At 44.9% G+C, this 10,922-nt stretch overlaps 1 protein-coding gene across 1 annotated transcript; it reads right to left on the minus strand.

Moving 5' to 3' along the window:
* Nucleotides 1–453: 453 nt before the first annotated feature.
* Nucleotides 454–8,305, minus strand: LOC133564036 (uncharacterized). The gene is given in 8 exon segments (XM_061918121.1): nucleotides 454–1,469; nucleotides 1,472–2,153; nucleotides 2,155–2,546; nucleotides 2,549–2,792; nucleotides 2,795–5,029; nucleotides 5,222–5,980; nucleotides 8,076–8,168; nucleotides 8,243–8,305. Coding segments are annotated over 8 exon segments (5,484 nt in total).
* Nucleotides 8,306–10,922: the final 2,617 nt, after the last annotated feature.

Raw genomic sequence — 10,922 nt, forward strand, 5'->3', positions numbered from 1 at the left:
TTAAATTGTCAGGAAAGAAGAGGAAGGAATTTAAAAGGTAAAAAGGTATGTGTTGAACACCCTGGAGAAGTTGCCAACCTGAAAGAGAATAAACATGTGCAATACAAACAATACATACTATACAATACATAAAACATGGACAGGTAGGATTATTGGTTTCCCCAAGTGAACTTGGGTAATGACAGGGGACGCGACGTGAACGCTGATCCATTGTCCCCCAGACAAACAAGACTTACAAACATATAACACAGAAAAAAGCAGGCAGCAAAAAACATTTTTACATCACATTTCAAGGTCAAATCTTCTAACATTACTATCTACAAGCTAAATGTTGTCCCTTTCAGTCTGTCATACAAATTATCGATTTATTAGTGGTTTTCCTGGTCGAGATGAAGGTGTTATATTTTGATGTGTTTATAGATCATTTTGATGATGTTTAGGGACTGTTTGACCCTACTCCGCCTTAGACTCGCCGTCCAAAAGTCCCTGTTCATCAGCAAAATGATCTGCAAACAACACATCCAAGTCAAACATACCGCCTTCATCTTGAGCACAAAAACCACACAGGATGGCTTCGTGGTCACTGAAATAAGTGGACACCACTGCATAATCCACAGCATACTGCGTTGTTTTCACATAAACATGGTCAATTAATGTCCCATTCACTGTAGTCTCTTGTGTTACATGCTGATTACATCCATTTTGGCCCATTAATTTAGAAATTGATGTATGTTTGAGAAGGTCTTCATTAAAATCTCCCATTACAACAATTGTGTTACTGATTGGATTTACCCAATCAAGTAATTTAACCAGATTTGATTTAAAAAGTGAATTTGGATAACATGGCAGACGATAAATTACTGCCATCAAAATGTTCTCTATGGTAAACAGGCACACCAAACACTCCAGATTTAAATCGGGCACCTGCAGAATCTCACAATCCGAATTATCTACAACATATAAACCCACTCCGCCATGTTCTAGATCTCTAATCTCAGCTAATTTGACATCATTGCTGCTGTAACACAAGGCTCGAGGACGACTGTGGAAAGTGTATCCCTCTATACAGACGCAGTCTGTTGAGGATCGTGCACTGAGCCACGTCTCTGTGACAGCAATACAGTTAGGCTGTAAATGCTGCGTGCAAGACACCAAATGAGCGACGTGGTAAGTTAGATTTTGAACGTTCATTAAATACAAAGAGAAAGTCTGTGTGTCTAATGAAGGCTGTGGCTGTTCAAGTAGAAATAGGGGCATGCTATCCAATGCCTCCTTGACGGTGTCCTTAAAGTAAATGGCCTTTTTGTCAAAATCTCTAAACACAAGGCCGGAGATATCCCTAACACGGCTGAGGGCGACATACGCCTGCCCAGCTGCAAAAACCTTGCGTAAACACACGACAGCCTCCTCTACAGTTAGACCTTGCACTCTGTGAAAAGTGCAGGCCCACGCGAGTTTAAGAGGTGTTTTGTCGCCCAATCTTCCATGGGCTCAATGGCAGTAGAATGTGGGCATTCTACAGCAGCATGAGAACGTTGCTTCCTCCTTTGTGAGCCTATGTTTTGGTCGTCAAATTTCACATAGAGGGGGAAGTCTTTATCTGCTCCAAATTGAATATGAGTCACCGTTCCACATACGCCATTGACCAGACCGTCTGCCACGTAAACATTTTTGCAAAGCATTACACGTGCTTTCGGAGCCAAACACGATGTTTTGGCATGAGGTCCATCTGTGCGCTTTAATTCGCCCGACTTCCTACTGTTAATAAATTCCTGGGCCTCGATTGTAACGTAACCTGGACAGTTTGCGAATAACCGCTTCAGATTATGCTCGCTGGTTTGCCTATTTGTGGGATAAATATGCAAAGCTTAGCTCTCTTCCCCCGTCTCCCAGGACTTGAGGATATCTACGTCGCTTTGCAATAAGGGGTTTTGCTTTGACCGAACTCTAAGTATATTTAGCAGCTCAGAAAAGACACCATCTTTTTGCCTCACAATTGTTGTTAGTCCTACTTTTGTAAAATGACACCAGTGTTCCACACCCACCTGACTGGTGTACAGCGGCCTCCCTTTAACGGGTGGCAACTGATAAAAGTCACCGACAGCTACAACACTAATGTTGCCAATTAGAGAAAAGTCCCCTGTCTGTTTAATTTAACCTTAACCGGCCATGCACATAAGCTAATAGATGATGATCTACCATACTGATTTTGTCAATGATTAGAATTTGTAGGTGACCAAATTGAGCCCTCAAGGAGTTTATCTTCTCTTCACCCAGAGGGATATACGGTAAACTAACCTGTATGCCAATACTGAAGGTGTGGTGAATTGTGGCTGCATGTAAATTGTATGCAGCTATGCCCGTTGGAGCAGTTAGGAGTACGCAGGTTTCATCTGGTTGGTACAAACGCGACAATAGTTTCTCTGCCTCGTACTGGATAGCTCTAATCAAATGGCTTTTTCCAGTACCTGCCCCACCAGTTACGAACACATGGAAAGGTTCTGGGTTTTTCCCCATCACCTTTTGTAGGCACCATTTCCTAACAATTTCAAAATATTCCTCTGCGTCTTATTCAGAGAATGGACCAGAACTAAACCCTCCCTTCTAGACAAAATGTTGGTGTTTCTTTCAATACGAGCTACTTGCTTACCACCAACAAACAAATCGGAGACATTTTCCTCCAATTCAACTAGCTGCTCTTCCCTAATTTCCCCCTGCTGCTGTCGCGGCCTCTACTCTAAACATTGCATGTGTTCGATTTGCTGTTCAGGACAAAGGTCCCCCCCCCCCCCCCCGCATTGTCATCGACATTACCTTTTAACATGTCCGCGATTTTCTGCGCATGCTCTAATCGAGAACAGTCCACTTCAAACTTTGCCCTGTTTTCATCGACGACGTCTCGCGCTGGCTGCGCGGTCCCGCCAGCCGACGTCACATTACCTTCGTCATAGAACTGTTTGTAGAACTCAAAGCCTTCCGGCTTGAGGTCTAAAGCAGTTCTATGAGGAAGGAACAACTGCAGCAAACTCTGAAAGTGGGCATCCTCCTGTTTGTGTACTTTAAACCGCATATAGTGAACAACGGCAAACTGAGTTCGTGTTCTCCGCAGGACGAACCCTAAACCCCCTTATAACGCAATTCTATTGTCAGATTTTTCATTCTTGCTGAGAACACGATACTCCGAACAAAATGTGGCTATGCACATATCCTCAAACACGACACTATCGGGCCTGTTCCTATACCTATCTACAATACTAGTACACCACATGTCTTCTGACCTAAGACCCTCTGAGGAAGCCTTTCGCAACAACACACTGAGGGGTAAACTCACCCGCACAAAGTTATTCCCTGTTGGAATAAACACGACCTTCCTGTAACATTCTTTCAAATGCATGCTCATTAGCCTATACACTGCCTCCTGAGCGCAGAAATCTCTGTTGTGTAAATATACACTGCCCAGTTTCTTTAAAGCGTCTCTAGCAGCGAGATTACCTTGATTATTTGCTTTGTTAAGGGAATGATTCAATAACAGAGACCCATTTCTGTCTGCTTTGGTGATGTACTTTATTATGTATATGATAGCTGCGTAGGCGTCAGTGACAAAGCTAATGTTCATGTTAGCGTTCCAACACTTCAATAATTTCCTATTATACTGGTTAACCCAGGTGTCGTTTACCACTCGCCTATAAACCACCTTATTTTTAGTCTCCAGCCGCCTATAAGCGAGCTCAAAGACTGCCTGGTTGATGCCCACACTGGCAAACAACACTTCTACGCTACCCAAAGGCTCCTCCCTCTCCAAGGCTTCCTTGACTCTCGACATAATCACCCGCGCAACCTCCTTTGGCAACTTCGGTCCCTCATCGACCAGACAGGTGCACTTTGGCCTGTTTTCTGAAATACCCTCTGTCCTCGTTCCCTTTTTAGGACAAACACATTCTCTGATTTTGCAGATGAACGTGCGTGCAGAGATCGGTTTTGGAAAATTGAAACGGCAGTTCGTTTGATTTTTACGACATGACTCAGAATGCCGTTTCGAATGCGTTTGAACCGATGACACAACTTCCGATAGTGTGTCATCATCAGAGGGTAGCTCACATGTCACATATTTGTCAATAAACTCTGCAACTTCTAAATCGGTGTTTTTAAAAATTTGGGGAGCTGCCTCAATCCAAAACAGTGCATGAACATGGGGGGACCCACCCTGCTGGAACTCAATTCGATAAAAGTAATCTACAATCTTGCCAACTAGTTGAGACGGGGACATGAGTACTTCCTTCAAAAAACAGTGCCACCTGTAGTCAAACATCCTCGCGGCTGTGACCGGGTTGCGACGCAACAGCTCGCACCTATCGGCTCACTCTAACTGTTCTACTGTCTGCTGTCTGCCTTCCTGTCTCAGGATGCTGGCAAGGAGATTCTGCCAGCGCAAATCAGCAGAAGAAAAGGAGCAGAACCATGTTGGAATCCCCAATTGGCGGACACAAGCCAAAAGGTCTTTCTGAGCCAAAGACCAAAAAGCTGGGGTCCCGCGAATGGGCCGAAGGAAACAGAAACCGTCATCGAACTGCAGCATGCACTTCAGAGACTCGTCGTCTTTGAGCATCCGCTGAGAATGCTGACCCCCCTTACCTTTACGCATCGCGACCGAAATGCTACTTATCACTTGGTCCATTTCAGACATATACTGGCTAAACAATATATATTCCATATTGCGCGCAAAACGGCCGTAAGCATGCATTATCTGATTATTAAAATAGCGCGACAATGTTAAACGATGCATGTGGCTGGTGTGTAATGTATTTGTGCTCGTTGGAAACAGCACAGGGAAACGCATCGCCTCATTTAATTTGTCAGAAAGCATTCTAACCGAACAATTATCTTCCGCGGGGGCCAGACATAAAACACCCTCAAAATACTGATCTAATGCCTCCTGACCGATATCAACAGGCATAAGACAAGTGTCCTGAAACATGCAGTGCTGTTGTTTGTCATGTAACATTTCATCTTCTGCCATTTCTTCTGATGCCTATTCTTCCCCAATTTCCTGCTCTACAGTCTCATCCTCACTGGACTGTCCATCATCAACAACCTGGTCACCCTGACCAGCCTCACCATCCTCTACAACAACCACTTCCTCCCTACAAAAATCATTTAACCAATCCTCGTTGAACTCAATGTCTTTATACAAGACATTAGTTCTCCTTAAGCATTATATAGCCCGCTTGACACGCCACGAGTCAACAAATTGATACTCTTAGGGTCCTTTAAAAGTTAATTTCCACTTTAACTTAACTTGAAGCAGAGACCCCTCCGTACTGGACCAACGCACATTGGTGGTTTGTACAATGTTGGCCGGAACACAAGTAACGGGCCCATGTACACCATTCTGAACACCCTTAGGCAACGCCAACACCTTCATAAAAGGGATTCATAGAGCTGTCAGGTGCTGCTCTATGCTATTCAGACATCCCAGTTCGGGAGGAATGGAGTCTACATCCAAGTTGTTGGTCCAACATTCAGCTGGGATTTCACCTTTACTGATCTTACAATGACAAGTAAAGCAAATCCACAACTGACCTCTGGACGCAACAATGAGACAGGGCTTTACACACTTATCATCACAACTATGCAGATAATGCTCACTATTGCAATTATTTGCAATGACAGCCGATGCTAGACTTGCTGCATATACTTCCCCCTCATAGCGCAGCACCTGATTTTTAAACAGCAGCCTATGACAAACACTACACACGAAATCCGGTCCATGTCTAACCTTATCCAAAATACTATCCATGACAAAACCAAAATCTACAGACTCCTCCAGCCTCTGCTTTCGACTCAGCTGTACACTAGCTATCACTTGCTGCCTATGTTTTAAACTATCACTATACTGCCTTTTGCTGGCTAGTTTAACCCTTTGCCTGTGATCCCAATTATCCCTGTATTTCCCTACACTGCTTGCTTTAACCCTTGCTCCCTGTATTCCCCTACACTGTTTGCTTTAACCCTTCCTCTGTGTTCCAAATTACCCCTATATTTCCCTACACTGCTTGCTTGTGTATTTCCCTACACTTCGTGATGTATAGCTCTCCCTGAAGTTCAACTCCTCACTATACATTTTCCTATAAAACCGGGCACGTCTCTCTTGACGTCTAACATTAAATATATCCTGCAGTATTTTTTTGCACTTTAAATACTTTGTGGCACTAGAATCCCTACTTATTGTACTGCCCTCTACAACCTCTATAAAATATTTACCTGAATCTGAACAATCTATCCCATCTACTGCCTGCCCCGCTCCATCTTTCACAGAAGACCTACTTCTACAGTCTATATACCAGCCTAATTTACAATAACCATGACAACTTTGCAGTCCAGGCTTTCAAACACAAACAACGTACTCAAAATGCTGGCCCCCGACATTCTGCAAATAAATGCAGTCCGCTGACAAACACTTACTGCTTCAACTATACTTTAGCCAACGACCATCATCACATTTAAAAATGTCAATGCCTAAATAATCTGCAGTGGCTTGGATTTAAACCTCTGTGGCCCAAGTCTTAACAAACTTTATCCTGGACTGCTTGATATACTCTAAAAGCGACATATCGCTCCTTAAAAGACCCTGATACCTAGCCTCATTCTTTTCTAGCTCCCTACAGGCTGCCAGTCTAATCTTACGATGGTTCTTCTGTGAACCACTGACAGCCTGAGAAACAGCTCTGAAAAAGCAGTTCTCATCCGCAACTATTTTCTCGCTAAGGCAGGGAACACCTGAGCAGCCCACATCTCTATGCACCAGACCACCGACTTTCATAAAATCTACTTTTAATTGACTACACAAAGCCCTACAAACGTCATCACCAAGGGGACGGAAAAACTGTTTCTCACTGTCTGATGCAGTAATAAACTCTACATCAGAGTTGACCATAACGCCATCAAAACGCTTTGATTGCTTTGACATGCATTCACGGGAAAAAATCTTGCGCTTTTTGCCATCAGTGGCAACAAATTCGGCTGTTGAGCCACTGCAAACTTCACTTAAAAAAGTGAGCACAGAAGCGCCAGACAGTGCTGGGCTCGCTTCAACACCAGCCGCACTCTGACACAGATGGGGCTGCAAAAACGTTTTCAAGGTCACTAAATCCTGGTGGTGGAGCAGTGCTCATCTATATGAAGCCACTCTCCACAGAAACACCGGATTGTGCGTGGCTCACAGCTTGACCTGCATCACTCCCAAACAAGGAGGTGGTGGCACAAACATCATTGATGTCACTAAGCTCAGGTGCTGCAGCAGTGTTTATCTCAAAGATGCAAGTCTCTACAGAAGCTCCAGACAACGCTGGACTTGCACCTACACTAACCCTAACGCCACACAGCTGAAAAGGCTTCGGCCCTGGACTGAGAGTGTCAGCCAAACAACAGATGTAGTGATGCAGGTCGTCTAAACAGGAAAAGTGCAATATTACACTGGTACCGTTGCCATCTACCAGGCCACAGCTACTACTTGAGTGACTGTCGACCACAGCGAACTGTCAATCCTCACAGATGATGGCAGATGTAGACGTTACCAGTGTCAGCAGACACGTGCTGTACTGCCTGAAAATTCCCTCTAATCCATTATGCAGAGTCACAAAGGGACCGTTTTCCTGCTCAACACCCACATCACCTGCTGCTGGGTGTTGACTAAAATGGAAACCAAACAACTGCTCGTCAATAACTACATGAGTAGATAGATCCGGCACGAACAAATAATGCGACGGATGGCTAAAAATACCCAAGTTGTGCATACTACTGTAAAATTTGTCTGCAGTATACAGGATGCGATCGAGATCCTGTGTCTCCAACGAAAACATGCTTTTCACCACATGCTTAGCTATACTACTTGAAGCAATGGCCATGCGTTGCATCCCTCCGTAAGTAAACCTGCTATCCCCCTGGTGAAAAGATCCATGCACAACCTTAGCTAACCTAATTCCCCAACGATCCCTCTCAACTTTTTCCACACGACCGCGGACAGACTGAGGTTCACCAACACTACCACTATCACTAGGGAGAGGAACTGAAGCAACCTTCTCTTTGAAGACCAGCAGCGGCACCTGGGCTTCCTCCTGGACAGCAGACTCCTCCCTGATGACCGCTGGCTTCCCACGGACCGCTGGCACCTGAAATTGTACATATGGTGCATCTTGACACTAACCGTACGTTCACACAACAAGTGACGAGTGCAACTCTGTACTGATGGCCGTGATTTGACGATGGGAACTGAAGATCCCGGGAGACTTGGTGGGAAGAAGGTCATTGAACATAAATAACGTTGTAGCATGTTGGAACGAATGCAGAGAACAACATGAAACCATGTGAGCTAAACACCCAATGGGCTGCCGCATCGCCAATGATCACCGGCTGTGTGAATGCAGAGTAAGGGAAAAAAATGGAGACACCAACCTGCTCCCTCCGTCTGGCGTGCTTGATGGCCACACGTCTCCGACGACACCTCCCAGGAGAAGCATATTAAAATTAAAAAGCACATTTATAGAGACTGTCTACTTAAGTCATGCTTTATTGGATATTTTACAATTATGTATCAGGTACTCATAAAAATTTCCCAACATTTGATTAACAACTAGTGGTAAAAATGGTAATAATAGTAATAACAGTTATAATAAAGTGGCTTGGCCATTTTATTAGGACGCCTTGCTGTTGAGGTTTTCAGGACATGTACCACCGGTAAGAGACCTCAAGGAAGACCCAGCACACACTGAAGAAACTATGTCTCTCAGCAGGCCTGGGAGCGCCTCGGGATCCCCCAGAAAGAGCTGGTGGAAGTGGCTGAGGAGAGGGAAGTCTGGGCTTCCCTGATTGGGCTGCGCCCCCGCGATCCAAGCCCGGATAAGCGGTAGTAGATGGATGGATGGATTACTACACAGAACAAACGTTGTAGACACAGGTGATATACATCAGTCTCTTAGATTCGTTATTGACACTATAAGTAGAAAGAAGTTTATGACATACATTACCCGGCCAGGTGGTGGAACAGCAGTGCAGTCGGAGTCAGAGGAAGGAGCGAACTCTTTCATGGCATCCAACATTGGACGGGATGGGAAGGCACTGTTGCACCGGCTGTGTTCGAGCCTTCCAAGCAGAAAAAAAATGTGTCACTTTATTTAATGTACCTATATAGAATAAGAAAGGTTTGTGAGCAAACAATAACCAGAGTGTGGCAACTTTTCTAAAGGTTTCAGCCAACTTGTTAATAAGAAGAGACATACTTAACACACTCCAATAAAACGTTCAATTTTTTTTCTTCTTCTGATGACAGTGACAACTAAATATCATCAAAACTAAGCTTATACTTAGCATAAGATAACATCAAAAAGCTGTCTAAAAACATGACTGTTTTTGCTGTTTAATCAGCAACACCTGTCACTCACTCCTCTATTTTGTCCTTTCTTGTAAGGAGGCCTCATCTTATAAAAATATACACTTTTAAAGTACATCATAAATTATAGAGCCGTTGGTTATTTCATTATCCAAAATATATCATTATAAAAAAAGTAACAAATCCAAAATACGTAAAAACGGCTCTAAAATACAGACAGCGACCCACAACAACAAATTACCTTTCTCTCCTGTCCAACCGTGGTCCACCTCTGGGGATTCTGGCGGCGACGGGGCAGGGGGTCTGGACCCGTCACCGTTACCCGGGCAGGTGGCGACGTCCAACGAGGGGAAGGAGACGCAGGGGGGTCGGGTGCGAACTGGGTGAGCGCAGCGTTGCACAACATTTCCACCAGGATGGGCGAGCCACCTGTGTCGCTAAGGTGCACCTGAATAACAGATACAGAACACATTGGCTCCATATGTGTATCCAACACTACAGAAAACATCAAATTGATGTCATTATAACAACTGTACATTTGCTGTACAACTGCTGTACTTACGCCATCAGAACACCACAGCTCCAACCGATCCAGCAGGAAGCCGCTGGTCACAGCTACGAATGGGAGACCTGATCCAGATTACAGAAAAATCATTATACTTGCATACATTAAATTTGCTGTGAAAGGTACAATTGCGCCAGCACAAAGATAAAAGCAGGCCAGGAGCGCGCTAAACTCCAGCGCCGCATCGCTGATGGTCCCACGGTGCGGGTTGTTGCTCGGGGCCAGCACGCGGACGACATCCGGGGTCCAGGGGAACTCCATGCGCCGCACCTCTGTCCTTAGGTCAGCTGCAATTCCATCTGGAACAGAAAGAAAAGAAAAAGAGAAAAGTACCTTGGGTATGGCGACGTCCCCATCCACCAGGCCCCTCAGGTGGGAGTCACCGATGACGAAGACAGTCTGAAACAACAAACACTTTCCTTTAGAACAGACACAAGAACCATGACTCCTAACAACCAACGCAGTCTATAAGAAAGAGAAGAACTAGTACCATCTTCTAAGCTGGAGGGACAAACTTCACCTGACGGCCAGTCAGGTCTGAAGCCGGCCACCTTCGCACGCGGTGGCGGCACCCAGTGCCGCACCCTATGTAATGAAGATAAGTGATTGTGTGTTAAACACATGCTCATCTACATTTGGAGAGTACCTGTAAAGCATATGATAAGCTGTTCAATACTTACGGGCGACGAACTCAGGGACAGGCGGCATGGGGGTCCATTCCTGCTTCACTGCCATCTTAAGCCTGGCGGCTTGTGCCGCCTGTGGCCCTTGGCACACGGCATCTAAACAGATACACACACACGCACAGCTGTTAAATTGTCACAAAGAAAACAAAGATCAGAGTGAAACTTAGTCAACATTCTTCCACATAGGGTTATGACCAATGTTCCCTCCAATTTTCCATATGCGTCAGAAAATGCAAAAACTCCTTGAGCATTCAGGGGAGCACATGTGGGTGACGTTAGACATGCA

Source organism: Nerophis ophidion, linkage group LG13 (genome assembly GCF_033978795.1).
Source record: "Nerophis ophidion isolate RoL-2023_Sa linkage group LG13, RoL_Noph_v1.0, whole genome shotgun sequence".
In the NCBI taxonomy this organism is placed as follows: domain Eukaryota; kingdom Metazoa; phylum Chordata; class Actinopteri; order Syngnathiformes; family Syngnathidae; genus Nerophis; species Nerophis ophidion.